Source organism: Rissa tridactyla, chromosome 6, assembly GCF_028500815.1.
Source record: "Rissa tridactyla isolate bRisTri1 chromosome 6, bRisTri1.patW.cur.20221130, whole genome shotgun sequence".
NCBI lineage: Eukaryota > Metazoa > Chordata > Aves > Charadriiformes > Laridae > Rissa > Rissa tridactyla.
In genome coordinates, this window is record NC_071471.1 from 43,039,695 (window position 1) to 43,062,114 (window position 22,420).

Below are 22,420 nucleotides of genomic sequence, written 5' to 3' on the forward strand. Positions count from 1 at the left end.
TTGGTAAAATTTTAAAATTTTTTAGAGGAAAAGAAGAACTGTTAGGCACTGTGAGGTCTTGTAATTATTCCTTCTTCATCTTGATGTAAGTCTCAAGCACAAGACCAGATGGATGATCTGTAAAAGGCAGTAGGTAAAAAAATTGCTCTGTTGTGTGTCAATTGATAAGACTGTATTATAACTCCTTATTTAATAATGTTTCTCACTTTACTGGAGTAACTCTCTTCTTCAGGAAGAGTCAAAAAGGGCCTTTCTCCTTTACTTCACTTGGATGACCTTTAGCAAAATCAAGTACATTGGTAAGTGCATTTAAATATGTTTCTCCATGTTTTTAACTGTAATTATTGAGCACACAAACTGGAAGTGTCGGTACTTTAAGAAGTGCAAAGAAAAGAGACCACGTTAGTACAATGCATTGTTTTATTACTTGGACCATACTGTACATCAGGTCAGACAGGTGACTTCCCACTTTAGAAGTTATGTTGATAGACACTGTACCTTACATGAATTATAGTAGTAATATAGTTGTCATAGAGTTTATGTATAGTTTTCCTTCCCAGATTGAACGTGTTGCCTATTAGATTGATTTTCAGTGGTTTTGTAAAATTTGAAAAGGAGCTCTTTGGGGTTGGGAGTGCTGGCATTACTCATTTAACAGATATAATGAGGTTTCAACATTTTCTAAAATCTAATCCAATGGAATGAGTTTAGGCTCATCTTCTATCCAGATCCAGTGGTGCAGCTAGCAAGACAGACATGTAACATTTCAAGTGGGAGATCAGGTGAAGGGGGGGTCTGTTATCTTACAATTCTTCTCAGATTAAATTCTCATTCATAATATTTCCTTTAGAAAATAACAATATTGTCAAAATGGAAAGTGTTCTTATCTCCCCAGATAAATCTTGGTTTTTAATATATTGAATTAATTAATGTTGTGTCCTGTTTCAAAGGAAGCTGGCTTTATTTCAGCTGCAGAGATTGGAACATAATTGTACATAATGTTTTGCTGCAATAGTCTGTCTGTCTGGTTTATGACTGTGTGGCGTGAAAGGTACAGAGTTCAGGTCCCCAGTGAACAATCAAGAAGACAAGAATGTCCTCTTTAGTTTATTTTGATTAAAAATAATTGTTCTGAATTATTTTACAGAACAGTAATTTACTTGAAGAAAACTCTACCACTAAAACAAGACATATGTCCTAGCGGCTTAAGCTATTTGGATTTTCAATGTAAGAATGGCCATACTAGGTCAAACCCAAGGTTCTTGTAATCAATGCTCTGTCTCCAGCAGAGATGTGTTTAGGGAGAAATACAAAGACAGGACAAGTCCCTTGTATTACTTTCTCAGAGTACCCCAGTACTTCTGTAAGCCTCCAATCCTTTGTGACTTTAGGACTTCTTTTATACTTCACCCTTAGTGTCAACACAAAGTGTTGTACACTGGGGTCAGCTGAAAACATCTAACTGAATTACTGCAAGAAATTCACTGTCCTGAGGGATGTGAACAGGTGCTTCTAGAATTTTTGATCAATAAACAGTGCTTTCCACCATTCATATTCAAAAGAGGATTTCAATATAATGCTGCTATTTTAAATAAATTGTAAATGTAGTAGTCAGTCAACATCTTTTGGGCTTTGTCTGTTTTGTCATGCTTACTGGGCTTCCATTCATTTTGGTGAAGCTACTCTGTCTGGTGATGCAATGCAGGTGGGCAGTTAGGCCTGGTATCATCACTGAAAATTCTTATGTCATTTTGGGTTCTATCCACATGATGGATGATTGTTTGTGCCCAGAACTCACGACCAAGAATTGGAATTTACTAGTCAAAGTAACTAATGCTGGGAGATCATGTTTGTCATCCCAGTTGTTTTTAAACTCTGCTGCATATTAACTAAATTGGAAATATATTTTGAAGAGAGGAAAGATAGAGTTCCAGCCTAGCAGGGACCAAGTTTTCTCTTTGTGTTTGGGCAAGGAAAGAATTTACTTCTTTTATTCTTGTCTACTTTGGAGTGTAAAATGGTCAAAGATTTTGTACTCTTTGATCATTAGATTATGAAAGATAACGAGAGCTTTTCCATTTTAAGGTTGTTTTTTTATCCATGCTATTTACGTGCTGTGGCAGAGAGTGTGCCATCGTTTAACCAACTCCTTGGGCTTGCTGATCATTTCATTCCAGTGTTCTAGTTCTTTGCCACGGGTGTACATGAAAGGCCCGACTACTACACGTCCTAGCTGATGTGTTTCTGGGAAAAAAAGAAAGCAGTTAGTGATTAACACCTGTAATCCTTACCTAAATTAGAATATTGACTTGTATTTCTCTAATGCATGTTCTGAAAGTTATTTTTAAACTAAAATTTTCATCAAGGAATTCACTCTAGATTTCAAGTTCTGTAGTTTCTACGTGCTGAGATTCAGTGTTAAATATCCATTCAGTGTGTATTTAGAGAATTCAGGCGTAACCCATCGCCTGCACTCTGAACTAGAATCAATTTAATCACACTGTGGGAGCGTGCCCTACTTGTGGGCATCAGGGTATTGACGTTTCATTATTGAGGTTGTATTTGCACTGCAGGGAAATTGTTTTTCTTGTGAGCAGTAGAAGTATTGAATTCTGATTTGCTTCTCTAAGCAGAATTCCTTAATGGGTTCTCTGACAATTAGTAAAGGGTGACCTTAAGCATCAGGTTTTCTGATAAGGAATGGGGCTGTTTATAGGCTGTCTGTCGTCTTTCTCACTGCTTGAACTGCTGTGATAACTAAAATTCCTAGTCCTCTTTCAAATTTGGTTAGGGAACAGTGAATGGCTTCAAAATCTTGGAGGTTGTCGATTATATACACAAGTGTTCACAGAACGTAAATGTATAAGCTAGTTTTCTTAGGATACCAGCATGAAACAAAAGTACACCACCTTGTACTGACAGTGACTAGCCTACACTTATTTTATTCATGTCTTCCATTAAAATTATCTTTAGTCTCTGAGACACGCAATTACAGCAAATACATTTTTCTGCTTTTTAAAGAAACAGCCTGTGAAATACCCCAAATGTTTTGTATGTTTTATGATTATTGCTGAAAAGGAATTAGTTCCTCCCAAGCTTAAGTATTTCTGCACTATGTAAGAGATTTAGGACATCTTAACTGTAATAATTTATATAGCTTACTTTCTCCCTTGATATTCTGGAGCACAGATAGACTCAGGCTTGCTGTATCCAGCTCTGTCTGGTCTGCCTTGAAACTGAAGGTTTCATTATACACTGGATTGGGAGATCCCAGAACTGCTGCTGTCTTTTTGCTTTTGATGAATTTATTATGGTTCATTAGTGAGACTTTGACATAGACACCTTGGAGAAAAAAAGAAATTCAAGCAGAAAACACATCAGAGGCAGCTGGGAGAAGAGATATTAAGTATAAAATTAGATGATGAACGATTCATGAAACATACATGGCGGCATGGCAATGCATAACATGAAGCAGGGAGTACACAAAGTACTTAAAAAATGCACTGCAAAACTGCACCCTAATTTAAGAGCTGTTAAAAGTAGCAGCCATATTCTTACCCTGCATCCTTGATCTTATATTCCTGTACCTTCCCTTCATCTGATGGAGACTTTTTTTGAAGGCTTAGTTTGTTGGGTCAGTAGTTAATTTCATGTATTTGATCACATGATTGTTTGATCCAAACAAGGGAGGCCATGAGGGAGGAGCTGCATTGTAGAGCTGCAGCCTGTGCTTGCATTGAATATGTTTCAGGGGAACATTCTCCTAGTCAAAGAAGAATCCTTAAACAAAAGGTTTTACTAATGACTTCCCTGTGGTAGGGGATTCTGTAGATTTGAGGAAAAAAAATCAATGATCTCTGTGCTTCTAGGAAAGAAATTTGAGTGTGGGGACAAGAACAAAAAAATTTTGCTTTGCTTCCTGAAGGGGACCTGCATTGCGTTGTAGTCTTATTCAGCAGATCCTTGACAATGAGATCCAAAGCTGCCAGAATCTTCCATTCTTCCCTCCCCTTCTACAAAATTTAGTGACAAGCATGTAGAAATTTCATCTTAATTGATGGCTAAAGATTTGTTCTTTTCCAGTGAAGCAGTAATAGGTCCCATGCTGCTACTGTGTTTATTACTCCCTGCTGTTCAGTTCATTAAGGTTCATCTGTGCAGCAAAAATGATTAGAAATGTCAGGACTGAGACAGCATTGATAGACTCCTAATGTCTCGTTATTTCCGCAGATCCAGTAGGCCCTCATTACTGTTTCAGAGGGTGCAGGATTACTGCAACAGACTTTTTTTTTTTTTTACACAGAGCTGCTACCTGAGTGCTATGTATGGAAAGAGTTACTATGTAAACTAATAGCACAAAATCTGACTTTTCATTACTTTCTTATTACTTCTTAATACATTTAATTCAGTAATTTGAATCTAAAAATAAATGTCTCCTTACTGCCCTATACTGCGTATCTTCCATCAAGGATTAGTGTTGCACTAATCCCTGTTAATATAGAAAACTTTTTATTCCAGTTTCTCCAGGATTTCTTCAGGAGAATCTGTGGACCCTAAATCATACCTGAAGGGCATTATCAAAGGAAATAACACCCAATTTATTTAATTTTCTGTTTTTTTCACACTTAGTAACATATTCTGGAGAATCCCCTTCTGGCAGCTCTTCCTTCCAGAGCCGTGCCCATGACTCTTGCTTATTGTGATAACCTCAAGTATACCAGCAGTAAAATAACATGACAGATTAATGGTAGATTTGTAGAAAGAAATGCACGGAGTTCACGCACTCTGTGCTACAGAACTTCACAACAACCTCCAGGCAGAGACACGATCTATTCAGAAGTCTGTTCTTCTAAAGCTATTGAGATGATGCAAAATTAGAACATTTACTCTTGGTTCATGATGATACTTAATTCATCTGCCAGGAACCAGTCATATTTTTTCTGGCCATCCTTATCTTGGTTATTTGTTTTCTAAAACTAATACATTCTGTATTATAGTTCTTTCAACAAGTGTACAGGGTATGATTCTGCTTCTTGGAAACCTCTATATTCTCATCATTTTACTGTGCATGACTTCATTTGAGTTTTACCCTAAGCAGAGCAAATTGATCTCTAATATTATGAATATAGATTTACTCATTCAGAGTGCATTGTTTCTAAAGTTGAACATCCTGGTACCAGTCCACTCAAAGAAATCTCAAAAAAACTTCATAGTTGATGTGTGCGTGTAGAGAACTAAAGCTCTTCTTTTAACTGCTAGGTGTATTTTGCATTTATATTGTTTAGTTTCAAAGCTCTTCAAAAAAAAAACCACTACAGATCCAACCACAAGTTTGGTTCTTCCGTCTATTTTTGCTTTGAGTGTTTAGATTTTAAACAGCATTTTGAGGTAATCTCTACACTCAACATTTCCAAGGCCAAGGACGCACAAGCATGATGTACCAGGAAAACCCCCACTGCAGTAAGAGAGAAAAATTGTGACTCCATGACATGGTCCTTTGAACAACAGCCAGGCTTTCCTACAAATGGGAAACTTTTTGTAGTTTGGTTCTCCCCAGGACAAGTGTTCAGCTTAAGCAGTTGTCCTGCAGCTCTTACCTCTGGGCTTTTGCCTTGAGGCAATTCTGTTAATGTCAATGTCTCCTGAAATACCACCGTCTCTGGATTGGAGTGCAACAAAGGGATGTTGCTAACTGTATTAAAGCAGGAGAAAAAAAACCTGCTACAGATTACGTGAGACGAGACATTTGTTATGAAACAAATTCAAAACATAGCAAACTGAGCTATCAAAATCTAATTACCCCAGTAACAAAGTATGTTGTTTCCACTCAAATCACCGGGATGTTTATTTGTTCTTTTCAGAGTCACTCAGTGCAAGCCTGGGTGGACAGATGAGGAAGGAGCAAATTAAAACAGGAATTCTGGAGCTGATAGCAAAGAGGAAATCACACTTACTGACAGCATGGCTCTCCTCCTGGAGCTTTAATCCCCTTGCCCTCAGAACCACTACAGTGAGACGGCCCAGGTAGTCATTGTAGCTGAGGGAGAACTGGATATCACCATACTCTGAAGGAGGCTTTGGAAGCAGAAGAATACTTGTCAAATATATCTGAAAAACTCCCTTCACGCAGACAAACCGGAGGGGGGCAGTTCTTCATACTAGCGGTTTCTGCCATGCTAAGGCATGTGAGCAAATTGTAATGGCTTTATGCTGTTGTGAATTTGGTAGAACCAATTAACCTGCTTTCTTGAACCTTTGAGTTCCTATCTCTTCCAGGTGATGCTTATTTCCTTGCTGCTTCTGCTTTTTTTTCTGCTTTTACTAATTCAAAACAGAAGCAAATAACAAAAGGTACTTTCTTATGTTACTGTCTCCTAACTCATGTGACTGTTTCTGAGCAGCTGGATAATCCCTATGTAACAGCTATGGATCTGCAGGTTGGCAAGATGGGAATTTTGATTCCAACTGTTTTTCAAATCCTTTTGCATTTGATATATTTGGTACAACAAACTTCTGCTTCAGCTGTACCCCTTCAATACTTGTAAGATGACAAAAGTTCCACAACGCCAAGCAGCCTGGTATCACGTACCTCCAAGTTTTCCTTCTCCAGATCTCTCCATATGACTAGTTTGTTGTCACCAGTTAATGTTTCATTTTTCAGTGGGAAGATAACTTGGCCTAGGAGATGGTGCTTTTTCTGTTTATCAACATGATAAACCAAAAACTTAAGAGTCCTTTGGAGCAACATCTTACTGGAAACCTGTACAGGAAGACTATATTAATCATTGTAAAACATGTGAGACTTTTCTACTCTAGCATGACTTCAAAGGAAGGACTTTTCAAAGTGTGTTAGAGGTAGGTGGAGATTTCCTTTGATTACTTGAAGTTCACTTTCTTAATTTGTCTAAAGTTTTAGCTATGCAGGAGTCTAAAGATCCAAGCTAAAATAGAATGAGTTCATTTGCAAAATGTGAAGTTAGCTGGCAGTTTTTCAGCTCATAGATCTAGTGTTATATGTTGCATTTGTTTCCAGACACAATGTTTAGAAATCTGTAAACATTAATTTTTCAGTTGTCTGAAACAAACTTTTTTGATTTTAAAGCCTTTGTCTTGTGGCACTTGCTGAAGGCCTTTTGGCATAGGGAGCCAAGCTCCTAGCTTTACAGCACTATACATACAAATAGTATATCAGGCATCTCATGAGTTCTAGTTTCTAGTCTACTTCCACAGCAAACTACAAGCTATGAAAATATTACTTCAGTATGGATTCCTTCTGGACTTCTAGAGCTGCTGGGCTGAACCGCTCAGCCATAGTTCAAACTGGAGTTTTGACTCCAGGGCAAATTCTGGAATCCTCAACTTTGATCTTACCTGTGGTCTGCTTCAGTTCTGGAGCCAGAGACTTAAGTAGCCCAGAATCTCCAGAAGCCCCAGTAATAAATCCTATCCCCAGTGGAAATGGCTTGTATCTTGGTAGCAATTTGTAGAAAACTACTTTTCACAAAACATGTACTGTAGTTTGACAAGTCAATATTTACAAACAAAAATCTGCTTCATCAAAAGGAAAAGTACCTGAAAAACAAAGTTTTCATCAAACTGGGGGTTAAGAGTTCTGCATTTTGTTTTGGACTGCAAGTAGCTTCTTTCATCGGGCAGCAAGTAGATTTTCACAAATGGACTACAGGAGTCAGCAGGAGGCTGCAGCTTTCTGACTTTGATCAAGGAGACAAGGAGCCTTTCTGACTCTTGCTCATATTCTATGGAGAACCAGAGGCGGCCAATGTTGCCTTCAGGAAAATCCGTCTCGCTCTTGTCTTCAGGAAACTTGTACAGCTCTGGGTTAATGGTCCCTACAACATAAGCTCCAGCTTCATGAAATAAAAAACAAGCACCCTTGGATTAGTCTCAAGACTGTAGCAGGCATTTTCACAACAACTGCTATATTAGGGAAATCACATTAATCTATTTATTAGCAATCCATTTTTGCATAAACCTGGTATTTTAATTCCTTTTCCCTCAAATTTGGGGGAGTAGTTGTAGGCTGCACCACTTTTCTTTCTCTTATTCCTATGACTGTACCTTAATAGTTTGGGGTAATCGTTGTTGCAGTCTGCAGCTGGTCACACTGCTGTTTCTAGGGTCAACAATCAGATATTTCCTGACTTACACTTATGTTGTGCCTTTACAAAACGCGGAAGGAGAGATTGCTTTGTCTGCCATATGTGCAAGGTCCCACAGCAGTGGGACCACAATGGCTACATTCTGGCCCAATTCACATATATATATACACACACATATATATGAAATTATATATACATACAGCATTTAGGGCTTGTATTGTGTAATGCTATGTTTGGTATGCCCCTAATAAACAATGCTTTATAATAATAAAGTTAACCTTAAAAAGAGTACCGTGTTTGCAATGCCATACCCAAAGAATGAAACGATGACCGTGGCCCATCCTGAGGAATCATGTAGGGGTCACTGTCTTCCTGAACTTGTTCTTCGTTCGTCAGGTTAATCCAGTCTCGCCCATGCAGTGTTGGTGGAATGATAAATGGAACGCTTCTGGATCTGCTCAAGACAACAACAGCTACTGCTTTTTCTGGTTTAAATATGGAAACCAAACTTGGCAACAGTAATAAGTTTACTGTTCTGTTCTTGCAATTTTGTAAAAATTCTATGGAGATGCATAGGTAGAAAAGATAAATACCCATTGTTTTGCAATTGATTTTATTTGTATAATGCCTAAAGGTCCAGTGAGGTACATCAGATCTTAATTCCTCAGACAGATCCCTCACTTTTTCTTCTTAAGAATTGATCTTTCAAAGAAAAGGAAGAATTAACTGCAGCTGCTTGTTTTAGAGTCCCAAAGCTCTGCAGTAACTAACTTTCTAAGAGAGTCACCTTTCTGCACTGAAGTCTTATTGTTTGGTTCTCAGGTGTTTCATTATGAGACCCCCAGGAATGACTCTGGAACATAGGCCTAATTTGTCTAATTACACTTGAATTTATTACCTCTTTTACGTGAATCACAAATATCATTGCATTTATAGTTACAGATAGTACTATTTTCCTAAAAGAACAAAACAGAACACGATTGTTGTTTTCATATAATTTAGGGATCTCGTTTATTTCAGTACATGCATATATTTAGATCACCTCCTCATTTGAGATTTGACAAGTTGAAATAAATTACCAATAGTGTATGCTTTAAAAACAAAACAAAAATATGTACCTTGTGCTTTTTAGTTGAATTTCAGAAGTTGACTGATCCTGAAAAATGGCATTTGCCTTTGTTGTTTTGACAGGACTGGTGAGCTTTTCGTAAGAAAGGAGGCGGCAAAATTTCTTCCAGAGCAGGTATGCAGTTATTCCAATGAGAACAAATAAAAGGATCCCTCCTATTATACCTCCAGCAACAGCAACTGCTTGTTCTGTTCAAACATAGAGGCACATAAAGCATCACGGGAGCTTTATGTATGTTTTGGGGGTAGACAGGAATATTAAAGCCCACAAATTTGACTTACATTCCAAAATTATTTCTAAATGAAACATTCCACTCACGTTGCACGCTTTTGTCTTTGGTTATAGCATGGTGCAATACCTGAAGATGTTTGACATCGGCAGTGAGAGATTAGAAAGTGTTCAGATATGCTGGCAATGTCTGCAATGTAGGAGACTACAGCCAGAAAAAAACACACAAGGAGTTGTTTGGGCTCATATTTTACATTAGCCTAAGAATTTACCTTAGCATGGCAGAAGTGCTAGAGCTTTCATAACAGAAGAAAAAGAAAACGCAGGAGCATCTAATACAAAAGGTACCATTATTTTGGTTTGGTTTGTTCTTCCAACTATTCATCTATGTTGAACTGAGATTAGATCCTGGAAAAAGGAACAAAGCAAAGCTCTGGGTTGTTTTCTTTCTAAGGATGCATGTGTTTCCTGATCTGTAAAGTTAAACTTAAGTATCCATTAAACACAGTTTCCTGAATCTTGATTACTTCAGATGAAACCAAATCTTGTATAATTTGGGGTTTGGTGGTTTTTTTTCCCCCCACTAATATAATTGAAAACTTAATAAATGCCTTTAATGTGATCATGAGGTATTCTGATGTGAGAATTTCTCACTAGACCAAGGCTAGTCAATTAATAATGGGCTCAGTTTCTTATTTTCTCATGTTTGCTGAGTATGGTAAAGTAAAAGGCTGGAAAGACTACTTCTGCACTGTACCTCATACCCAGCCTGTCTTGGCCTACCACTAAACCAGTACTGGTGCATCGAGATGTGACTAGGTCTCAACTGAGAATTGATCCTGCCAGAGTACCCTCTGCCTGAAGGTGTGCCCAAACTGCAGAATTATCTTCCACTCTGCAGCCATGGGAGGCAGCTCAGGATGAGCCGAGTACTGTGTACTGCTTCAGTTTCAGAGGAGACCCTGAGAACTGGCAACAAAGCGACCTGGTGTTCTCTCACAACTGATGTTGACTTTTTTTTCCTCTTCTCTGCTTTTAGGTAGAGATAACTGATTATGCTTTATTCCTTTCTAATTTTTATCTGTCTGTGCTTGGTAGATACCTTGCAGTTAGCCACCTCTATATGATGGTATAAGTAAATAAAGACAATACAAGCACAAAATATTCAGTCAACAGTAATAGTAGTTTTGAATAAGAATTCAAAACTAATTTGGTAGCTTAGTTTATTGGTTAGAGCTATAAAGAATATAGGAAGTGAGTTGCACTACGCGTATTACTGATATTTTCCACTGTTGCCATGTTGCAATAAGTGATATGAAATGTCCTTCAGCTGCAGAACATTTATGTAAATACCTTGTGCTATAAAATTAACCTGGCCATAGTGCCTCAAAGGCCTTTATCTGATCCTATCTCATTTTCCTGCCTTTGGTACAGTCATAGGAGCCAACTTATTTTTGCAGCTCCCCTCCAGGTGTGTTGCCCTAGCTCTCTGCAGGAATTGGCTGGCTAATTCCCCATGAGTCATATAATCACTTGTGTCTCCCAGCTCCAAGGAGCAACTACAGCAACAGGCACTCCGCTGTCCTTGCAACCAGTAGGTGGGCTGAATACATTCCAGCACTTAGGCTATTAGCACAAGACCCATTCTGAGGAACAGGAAGGAAACTAGTACCTATTTGGTGTGGGTAATGTTAATACAGAGCCAAGTCTGGTTGTGCTACACTGGAAATTGGTTTTCTTTCATAAGAATGCACAGCATGAGGAAATGTGTAATAAATGTAGTCCTGACTGTGGATATTCTGTGTGTGTGTGTGTGTTCCTCGGTTTTGTAGGGCATGCTTGAGTATGTCTTCAGTCAGATTGCCATTTTATTGCAGCTTAGAAGGCCTGACGTAGGAAAAAATGCCTTAGTTTAATGCCCATGAACATAATAGAAATTAATGGTTCGCTTCATACAGGTGTACTATCAACAATATAAATGTTTATATGGCTGGTGGTTTTACTGTCTGACATAAGTATCTTGAAGGTTAACACTTCAAGCAAGCTCAACAGGATTCTGTTTAACTTGTCCTCTCCATTCCCAAATCTTGAATGCTCTCAGCAGCAGTCCTGTGTTTCCTCCATAACCAGTTTGTCACCATTTGCCATTAATGACAGCAAGCTGAGGTGCACTGTAATGCAATATATAGTACAGCAGCTGTGCACTGATTTTGGGGTAGGAGAATGAGGTTCCAATGTCTTTGTTAATGAGTTTAAGGTACTGAATTGGTTCACTGCAGAATTATGCTAAGTATTTACGACCCAGCCACTGCTGTTTGCTCAAATTCTGCTTATTTTTACACAGTGGTAGGCATAAGGTAAAGTCTTACCCATTTCAGTAAAGCTAACTATGATTTAATGAGGGTAAGGAGAATTTGGCTCAATTCTAGTCTCTCTTATCTGATTAGATCAGCAAGAGAACCAGTAGTTTAGGGCACAATGTAGCGCTAGTCACAAAATAAACCAGTTGAAAGAAGTTGAATCCATTGTGTGCAGGGAGAAAACATGTATCTTTTAAAATAACTACCTGGCATCATGAGAAATTGATGTATTTTATTCTGCTGTGGTACAGGATCATGGTAACTGGAGATGGAACAGACCTGTTGGACCACTTCATCTCAAAGTGGCCTGTGCTGGGAGACTGTTCATCGTTAATAGGTGCTGGGTTCACCCTAGCACAGAGAAATAGTGATGGTCATCATCTCTCTCCTTTGGGATTAGGTCCCTTTTTGTCTGATGGTATGCTTTTAGTAAGCTTTTCTTAAACTTTGCAGTAAGCCTTTTGGAGTTATGACCAGGCAGTTTTATATATATATATATATGTTTATATATATAAAGCCTGGTCAAAAACTTTAATCCCTATATAAACACTCAGGTTCGTTAACACTTACAGTATAAGCATATGTACAGTATAAATCACATTATTTCAGGTGGGGGGTAAACTCTTTGGGCTTGCTGTGTCTGTGTCTCAGTGCCAGGTTGTCCTCTGACACCAAAGCGCTCCGGGCACGGAATGAGGATGGGAGATGCCTCGTGGCCCTGCAGGATGCAGGCTGCTCTTTCCTCAGCCGGCTCCAGAAGAAGAGCAGATCGGTTTGCAGCCCTTTAAGTTGAGAGGCAGGTTTCTTACCCAAACTTTCCCGAAGCGCTAGCGCGGTGGCGGGGAGGGGAGCGGCTGCCCGTTTCCCGAGGAGGGCAAAAGCGAGGGGGCCAGCGGGGGTGCGGGAGGAGCCGAGCCCTGCCCTCCCCTCCCCTCCCTCCTGCCCGACCCCGGCCGGCACTTACCGGGCATGTGGGTGCTCGGGCTCCCGCAACCACGGCCTGAATCCCGTCGCCTCCCCTGCCCGGCGGTGTGCCAGCCGCCCCCCCACCCCCGCTATTTAAGGGCCGGCAGCCCCTCCCCGGCCCGCCCCGCCCCCGCGGCTGCTGGGATCCCACGCCGGGGAGGCTGGAAACGCGAGTTACAGTAGAGACATCTGCGGAGCCGATCAGGAAAAAGGAAAGGGAGGTTTTCGGCAGAAGTTCCAACCTTACCTCGGCTCTTTCTGCCGGCCCGCGCTGCCAGCACCAGGAGCCGACTTTTAATAGCTCTTCAGCTGTCATGGTTGGGCAAGGAGGTGTGGGAATATGCAGAGAAGTAGCGATTGTACTACATAAATCTTCTGTCAGCCCCTAAAAAAGACCTGTGCAGCATTGGCTGTGTGAGATAACTTCAAAATCTACAGTTGTGCTCAGAAAAAGATTTTGATATTAGTAGCTTAATTTCACAAAATTCTAGTGGGCAAGAAATTCGCCTGTACTTGTTTCAAACTTTTGACAAAATGTATAAACACAAAGGAACATATTTAGACAATTGTAGTCACAATTGTCTTTTCCTGTTTGTATTGAGAAATGTCATGATCTTGAATCTCTTGTGTGAGTAATAAATATAACCAAACAGATCTTAACTAACAAAATTACTTATGCATAATTCAGAAACAAAATTATTCCTCTTCACCACTTCTTGCCTGATAATGCTTCTTTCTCAGCCAATATGACAAGAATCTATACCTTAAATTTAATGACTACTTGTATTATTCGTGCTTGTTCTATTCACAACTATTGCATACATTTGCACACTGCCGTTTAATCTAAAAGCCAAAGAGATGCTTAGGAATTAAACCAGTAGGATTCTAATGAAATATCATCTGTTTCTGTGGAATGTTAGAATTCTTTTAATTGCACTTAAAATGTCCTGCTGTAGGTATAGCATGGTGAGCTTTTTCTATTAATTGTTGAGTCCTCCATAAGTAACAAAGTATTTAGATCATTTTTACTCTAAAAAGAAAAAGCTCTGTGTATTTCAGTTTTGAACTTTTAATATAATTAACTATTAAATAAATATTGCATAGTCAATGCTTTTGCTATTCTTATTTCTGTATTGAATTAGTAGTAATATTGAAGTACAGATTTTTTGCTTAGCGGTTCTGCGCTTGTCAGGGGAATGTCTATAAGCAAGTTTGAGACAACTGAAGGTTTTGAGTTGTGTGGCGAGACCAACCACTGTCTGCTTTCTATTACAGTGTTCTTGCTTGAGCTCACTTTTATGTCTGTGTAAGGAGTGGTAAAGTTGCTTGAAACACCTGACTGCTTTGCAGAACACTACTGAACAGTTAAAATGATCCTAGCCAGACGCAGTGTCTCCCATGTCTCCCATACAAGATGTGCTTGTGTAGAGGGGTGTGAAGTGTGTATATCTAGGAAGCAATAACCATCTGCTGATTCAGCTCTTGTTTCAAGGAGTCAGTGGATGGGATGGGGTGAGCTTGGAGGAGCAGATCTCACCCTCTCCAAGTTCCTGTGGAAAGAATTAATGGTGAAGTTGCTAAGCAAGGAGCTTTAATTTTGAAACTTCCTGTTCTCCAGTCTTTCTGTGCTGAGTTCTAGCACCAGTTGGAAATCAAAATAAATACAGGACGTGAGGAGCACAATTATACCCTCCTTTATGCCTGATTACTAACCTCTGTCCTAGCCCTAATTCTTTACAGGTTCCCTGTTTCATCCTATACATTACGGCACTTGAAGGAACTAAAAGTAACTAATATAAACCAAACACAAATACTGCTTGCTGCATGTGTCTGAATGTGTGTGCTTCCAGCATGTAGTCTAGGAGAGCCCAGGAGCAACAGATGAAGGATATTTCTCTGCATCCACTCTGTGCCTGATTATGGTCCTGACTGCTTCCAGCCAGAAGATGGTATGATTTCCTTTATTGTTTTAAAAGACTAGCTCTAAGCTCAAATATAAGATAATACTGATCTGCCCACATTCGCATACTGTAACTGCACTATTGTATCAGAGAGAATTCTGAAAATGTCCTAAGAGACTGCCTAAGTTTGGGCATTTTAACAACTCTGTTCATTTCAAGTATGTAGCATTGCCTTAATAAATACGTATTGTGCATATTCCAGCCTTGACCAGGATTTATTCACACTCTCTGTTTCTCGGTTGATGCTATGAATGTTTATTCAGTTGTGTTTCTCACCTGCTGGATTTGAAAAATAATTTTGATTTCTCAGAGAAAGTTTATCTCTGGAACTGCTGAGAGCAAGCCGAGAGTTTAATGTTTTGGGGACCTAGGCATTGTACTATAAATATTCTAAGTTTATGGTGCATTTTTTGTAACATAACGTATACATTTTTCAATATGTATATCCAGGTCTCACTTCTTACAGTAAAAACTTGGCCTTTGAAAGCCCACATAAAAATTCCATTTGTAACCACAAAATTGTATTTACTGTACTTCAGGATAATCACCAAGAGTCGTAGTTTAGAATACAGGGTAAAGGATGCTGCATTCTTCCCACTTTTTAAATGATTTTTGTAGTATTAGCAACAAAAGTAAGAAGTCCCAAATAGTAATACATATTTCTTAATTATCTTTTCCTTGGTGTTCTGTTTTTCTAACTCTGGTGGTGCATTCCTATCATGTTTTTGGAAGTATACATTCTCATGAAATTGTATAGCTCATCATCTGGGGAGATACCAAATACTATAGTTTTTACTGTGTATGGCTGACACCACTTTCCTTATAGGCAATTTTCTTGCTTTGGTGGTGATTAGGCTTGTTTTGAACACTGAAATGAGGATACCATTTTTTATGGCAGCTCAGGTGGAGGCTTTCTTCTTGCTTTGGCAAAGCTGAAACTGGTGCTGAAAAGGCAGACGTGGTCACTGGGAGAGATGTGTAGAAAAGGTAAGCCTGAAAATCTGCTGTAATGTTGCTTTTAAACACTCTGAAAAATAGAAAGAGAAGTTGGAAATGGATTAGAGTCTCTTAAGGAATTGATTTAAAAAGTCAGAACACTAGAACTGAAGAATACTCTGTCACAAAACAGTTTTCTAAAATGTGTTAATTTCAAAATACTGTTGTCACATTGCTTGTGAGACACCAACTTAAGTAACACATTTGTGTCATTTATCATATGATATTCTTATAATTTCCACTAGAGTGGGTGAAATTGAAATTATCTATTTTTTTAATTTGATATCTTTGTGAAATACTTGCTCAGCACCTTTTATATCATTCTGTTTACAATCAAGTTGACTACATGTAATTACTTAATGCTGTTTGTAGGAACACCCCATGACAGAGGATAGAGACTTAAAGAAGATATAGCTGTAGAATCACAAGCATCAGCAGATCCTTCTGATACATAGTTCTAGGATAATTCAGTTGACAGTTTCCCTCTAAAGTCTAATTTATTAATAATCTTAAAGTTACAACAGATCCCTTTCAATGAAAGGATTTTTTAAATTTTCCTCTCTTTTTTTTTTTTTAAATTGTAATCCAATCTGGCAGCCCCAGAATAATCTTTAAATTCAGGTATTTTAAGCTAAATGTATTCAAGTTGTTCTGCTTGCACACCCACTTCCTTGTATTTTGGATTTTTGACTTTCACATTGTTGGTACCTTCAGCTAGAATGGCATCTAGAAAGAGGCAGACCTTTTTTTTTTCCAATTAAAATGTGACTAATTTTATTGAGGTTGGTGAATCAGGATCTGCACGGAGCATTGATGGGCACCCGCACTACAACACATAGATTACATGGAGAAATATAATCGTGAATGGCAGAAATAATGAGTATATAGAATTTCTATAGTGCCTTTCATTCCCAGGCTCCCGATTTCTGCACCAGCATTAATTACTGGTAGTTAGCCATCACAAAAGCTTTTTGAAATAATAGTTATTGTTATCCTTATTTTATAGATTGTTTAATGACTGGAGTTCCTCCAGATTCATACTTGTGTAACTGAGATAAGAATTTCTCCCACAATCTACTGTTGGCCTTGGACTAACACCTAGTTCTTAGCTTTAGCAAGCTACAGATAATTGACTGTTTCAGAAAAGAAAATGTGAAAGAAAGATGTACTCTTTCGTAAAATATCCTACGGAGTCATTCTGGGGAGTCATTTGTTAGTTTCCTTTCAAAAGAAAATATGGGAATGGGCAAGTAAGTGCACGCAGAAGGGAATGAGTCTGCCAGAATTGTTTTCTCTGAGCTTTGCTGTTGATGGTAGTTGCCTTTAAGCACTCTAACTCTGAGCATTTTAGGTTACAGTCCAGAACAGCTCTCCCAGTAAAATTATAGGCATGAAATGGGGATAGAGACAGGGCCAACAGGAAAAAAAAAAAAATCTTCAAAAGCTGTCATGTTTGGTACCTCTAGAAGGGCCTAGGGAGAAAGACAGCAAAAGAAGAAAAGGGGAGGGAGGTAGCATTAACCCTACTTAAGGGGTTTGGATTCCTACTTTGGTATTTCATCTTAGCCCAGTAAAACCCCTGACACTGCAGCTAACCTTGATATTCTTCAGGGAGAGGCAGGCAGAATGCATTCTGGACCTCCGCGAACGTTCCACCCGAGTGTATCTGTCCCATCAGGTCCCTTCTGGCACAGAACTGGTCAATGGAGCCTTGGGCACATGAAAAGCTGCCACAGCTTGCACAGAGCGGGCTGTGCAAGCCAGATTTTTTTTCCATGCTTTGATATTCATCTTTTGCTAGGTATCTGAAGTCCCTGTCAGACATGAACACACAATGCATTTGCGTCCTCTTTAGGGCCTTCTTACAGATCTTTTCAGCAGTGTTATAGTTTACCTGCTGATATGAAAGTATACATAGGTAAAGTCTGCATATCAACGCTTCTACAGAACTCAGAAGCTTTCTCTCTCTTTTTACCTTTTTCTTTTGTTTCTAGTACAGTTTAACTCTTGGTGTTGCCTAATAATGCAACTATGTGTTGCCTAATTTATGCAAGCTATAGCACCACCTCCTGTCCAAAGTTGAGCTTTGGTTTGAATCAACAGAGCCAATCAAAAAGTTCTCTTAAAGGTGATTGATTTTTTTTTTCTTTCTGTATGAAACAGAATGTAGAAAATGTTGAGCTTTTACTCCTTTCAATTGACTTTTCCTTCCTGTGTTTTATGATAGGAATTTCAGAAATACCAAGTTTGCTTTTACTGGAACACGTTCTCATGGTTGTGGGGTTTTTTTGCTAGTGTAAATTGCATTAAGAAAGTTAGCAGGTGTTGCTGTTTTACGAAAAAACAGTACAAAATGTTCCTTTAAAATTGCTTTTATTAATAAGCTCCAAGTTCACAGATGATGTGCACATGGCCTGTAGAGATTTTTGCAGAGAAAATTACTTGTGAAGCTCTGGCTGTCATGGCTTTAAACCTTTTTGGGGGCAATATCTGGCTTTTTGTTCTGCTTTTGTACACCACCTAGCCTTGGTAATAGTAATCTAAACTTTGTAACTTTGACAAGGCCTTGCAAGATTACTTATGTACACATGCAAAATAAACTGTTCACACAACTGTAGTGATGAGCAACAAATGCTCCTCTAAGGCAAGACTGGTTTTTATTTTACGCAATGTTTTCTAACTCTCACTCCCTCTGGAACAGATAATGGATTTAGGCCAGACATGATGTAAATAAGGTATGAGTACTCTAAGACAGATGGAGAGGGATTGCTGAGCAGGCAGATGAATCTGTAGACAGGAATGCATCTTAAGATTTGGATGAAGTGTAGGAAAGCAAAAAATCATATACATGGCATAGCAGTTATACCATATGTGATATAACCTTAATTAGTACAGCCTTATGGGATGCAAACTTTTAACTCAGAGCAAAATTTGATGTTTGTTTTTGGGAGCATATACAACTGGAATGAGATACTGAAAGCTGAAGAACTGTTTGTCTTAAGTCACTGTTGTTTCTGCAGGCATGTGCACCTAAAACTGTGCTGTGTATAGCAACAACAGATTTACAGATGTCATCCCATATATTTTTGTGGTTAAAATAAAAATAATAAAGGTGCCCGAAAGCCTGGGCAAGACTGTAGTGACATCTTGAGGGTCAAGGATGTAAGAAAGTAATTTTTAAAATCCTGAGTGTAGGAATGAAGAATAAACTTTTCAAATAATTAAGTCCTTATTTCATCTGCGTAAGTGATCCCTTTCTCTTTGCTAAGCGGCCGGGAGGCTGCAGGGTGGGCTCCATCCTTGGGCACCCTCTGCAGGCTTTGCTTTGCAAACTGCCGCACAGGGCAGAGCTAAAACATGACTGACATTATCTGCACCCAGTTTCTGGCTCTGCCAGAATAAATGGTTCGATGTGATGACAGAATCCGCTAGGAGACCATCCTAATGTATAAAGGGACTTAGTAGAAAAAGGCATTGTGCCTGCTCTTATACTGCTTTTGCCACAAATAATACGGAATACCTGATCCGTTTACAGAATATTTGTCTAGTACTGATAGTGTCTAATATGCATCAAAAACACATAATGACCTCTCCTAAACATACCTAATACGATGGGATTTGGCTCCACATACATTTAGTTCCAAGTGATATCAAACGGCTTTGGTCTGTGTCTGAATCCTCAATACACAGGGCTAGAAATTAAATCAGGTGTAGTGTAGATAACAAATGTCACATGGGCAACATCACGGCATCTATGTGAACTGTTCAATTGGCAGAAAAAAAAAGCCAAACAAAAAAAAACCAACAAAAAACCCAAACAAACAAAAAAACAAACCAAACAAACAAAAAACCCACAACCCCAGAAAACAAAAAAAGGTTCATCTTAACTCAAATCCTTTCACAAATCTAGGTTAGATCCTAGCTAGGAAGGGCCAAAAGATGTTGATGGTAGGCATACTTCACGTAGTAATCACTAGAACTATGACTGCTGCAGCAAGAATGCTGCACGATCTTCCTGTTGTTAGCTTCTCACTTAAAATATATGTGAAAATGTTCTAGGAAATACAAGAAATACAAGAAGGGTGACAGGATATCTTTCAAATTAAGAAGAATCAGTGTCATTCCCACGGATGTTGTTGCCTTGCTTTACTCAGAAAGGTAATGTCTGAATGCTACAAAGCAATATTTTTTCCCCTAGGAGCTAAGTACACCATTTCTGTCCCATTCCCAGGCTGGGGCTCAAATGGTACATTCTGTGTTTGAAAATGCTAGCGTGAAGGACACCTGACTACAATTAGCCAGCTTATTACATAACTTGGGTTGTACATATGTAGAAGTACACTGGGTTTTAGGACTTCAGTTGATATCTTCCCCCCCACAGTGTAATTTTGCCTCAAAGAAAATGAATGAGGTCTCTGACAATCTATTTGTTTATTTGCCAACCAGGGGCTGAAGCATGGGAGAGACTTAAAAAAGGAGATTTTCTTTAGATTCCTGAGACCTATGAGTCAGTATGTCCGTGAGCAAAGGTTACATAAACTAATAGATTAGAACAAGATTTAGTTGCATAAACGCTGTTACTGCATTGCAATCTGTCACAGAGTCAACCCTGCAGATTATTGCAGGCAGAGCTAGCCTGCAGCTTACAGGCTATCTCGCTGGGCTGCCTCTGGCACTGGATACACTTGAAATAGCATTATTCCCTTGCTGTGGGGCTGCTCTTAAATCCGTGTGTACTACTTTATAAGTATTATTTGTACAAGCCTTATTTTATATACAGTGCTCTTGCTCTCATGTCTAACTTGGAATGTCACTCTGGTATATTGGTTGCATAATAGTTTTGTCTCTGTTTCATTTAACAAAGGGTCATGCCTCTTACGAGTGTGGTCCAGTATAGGCAGCCACAGGGACTAGATCCAAATCCTCTTCAAATTCCTCCAACTTTCCTGAAGCCTCTGTCTCTCTTCCTTCCATCATACTCTTTCCCCAGCGTATCCTGGACGAGCCTCTCAGCTCACTTGAGAGAAGTCAGGGAGACAAGCACAGGAAGACTCCTGCTGCATGGGGCAGAAATGGGGATGGGTAGATATACTGCCCACTATATTGTCCAGGGAAGGGAGGCTGGATTAGGAGTGTTGAGTGGGCTGGAGTCAATCTGCAGGCTGTGGGGCCAACATTATAATGGCTGTGGTCTAAATTGTGTGGGAATATTCCAGGTCATATGGGAAGACAAAGCCTTTCTTGCAGCTGCAGAGCTATGTTTTTTCAAAGTGCATCAGGGCCAGAAATTATGCTCCCAGGCTGCAGTATTTTCTTCTTGTACAGTGTTTTCCTTGGTGCTTTCCCCAGCTTCTCGCTGATACCATTTCCTCATTTTACATCTGGGAATTGAGGCCTCAAAGTTCAAGCCTTTATTTAGATTCTTGACTCCCATTTTTAGAGCTAACTGTCTCTACAGCATGCTTTGTTCACAGCACTCAGCCCTGGGCACCACCTAAGATCTAGAAAAGACTCCAATACTTGTGTTTCGATGTGTTGTCCAAAGACCAAATCATTTTTTTTTAAATCATACCATTTGCAAAAGTAAACTAAAGAAGTTTAGTATATACACGAATGCGTTTTTGAAAAGAGTTCAGATCCAAATTTGCGAGAGTGTTTTGGTGGACAAGTCATGTAGGACAGAATTATTGCTGACTTTTCAAAGTGTAATGTTTTTGTACTGTTTTTTATCTGGGAGCAGGCCTGGGGAGCCCTGCCGGCTTATGTGGTGCTGGCTTGCCTCCTTTCCACTTGAGAGTAACGGAACAGATGGAACACTAGCAATGAAATGCAGAGCGAAGCTAAACATGTGATTAAATTCTCAAAAAGGCCAAAGCCCTTATTGCATGAAAGGCAGCTTAAAGCTACCCCAAAACTGGCTTTAAGGGTTATTTTTTGTGTGATTATTTATTGCTTTTTGCTGCTGGATATTAAGCAACTGTAGAGAACAGACAGGACATTCTGGTGGTTCTGCACGGGAGGAAATGAGGTCTGGGAAAAAGGAGAAGTGAGAGCAGAGTGCCCATGTGATAGTCCCTTGATCTGAGATTTAAGGTTTCATGAAATCTTTGGTTTGTAACAAAACATACTTAAAAGAGGGATCTTGTTTGCATTCTCCGTAATCAGCTGTTGTTCTATTAATTTGATAAACAAACAAAAAAATAGTGCTGTGTAGAGATTTGCTAAGTCTTTGAAATACATGAGATTGCTTATATCAGCAGGCTGCCTTTTGCAAACTGCCAAGGCAAAATAAAAGAAAAAGAACCGGTCTGCTCTTGTTGAGAAAGCTGCTTTTAAATCCAAGATGAAAAAGAAAGGAGATGACACTGCTCAAAACCACCGGTTTTCACAGTACTAAATAGCCTGACAGCTTTCAGAAAGATTAATCCCACAAAGAAGAGTACTACATCTATGTTGCTCCTTGAAAAAAGTCATGCCAGTAATGTTTTATTCCCAAGCATTATTCCCAAGAAAGATGAATGTAGATGACCTGGCAGATTTCATAAAGGCTTTACGAAACCAACAGATGAGATAAACCCACACAAATCATGTTCCTTTTTACAGAAAAATAAAATTGCAGAATAGAGGCTTATTCATAGACCATACTTGCTACAATTGGGC

General features: G+C 39.0%; 2 protein-coding genes across 3 annotated transcripts in view; one reads left to right on the plus strand and one right to left on the minus strand.

Moving 5' to 3' along the window:
- Window positions 1-514: 514 nt before the first annotated feature.
- LOC128911116 (synaptotagmin-15-like) lies at window positions 515-12,900 on the minus strand. 2 transcript variants are annotated; one of them, XM_054205413.1, is made up of 8 exons: window positions 12,802-12,900; window positions 9,239-9,437; window positions 8,432-8,574; window positions 7,573-7,868; window positions 6,590-6,760; window positions 5,955-6,075; window positions 3,163-3,342; window positions 515-2,244 (listed from the first exon to the last, which is right to left on the minus strand). In XM_054205413.1, the coding sequence occupies exons 1-8, from the start codon at window positions 12,806-12,808 to the stop codon at window positions 2,108-2,110; spliced, it is 1,254 nt and encodes a 417-aa protein (XP_054061388.1). In that variant the 5' UTR covers window positions 12,809-12,900; the 3' UTR covers window positions 515-2,107. The 2 variants fall into 2 exon arrangements, with proteins under 2 accessions (XP_054061388.1, XP_054061389.1); XM_054205414.1 differs by lacking the exon at window positions 9,239-9,437 and having other exon boundaries at window positions 12,802-12,873.
- A 2,761-nt stretch (window positions 12,901-15,661) lies between these two features.
- Window positions 15,662-22,420, plus strand: part of GPRIN2 (G protein regulated inducer of neurite outgrowth 2) — a 32,233-nt gene continuing 25,474 nt past the window's right edge. Inside the window, exon 1 of the mRNA XM_054207148.1 lies at window positions 15,662-15,751. The gene's annotated coding sequence lies outside the window, so the exon portion shown is untranslated. The remainder of the gene's footprint in view (window positions 15,752-22,420) is intronic.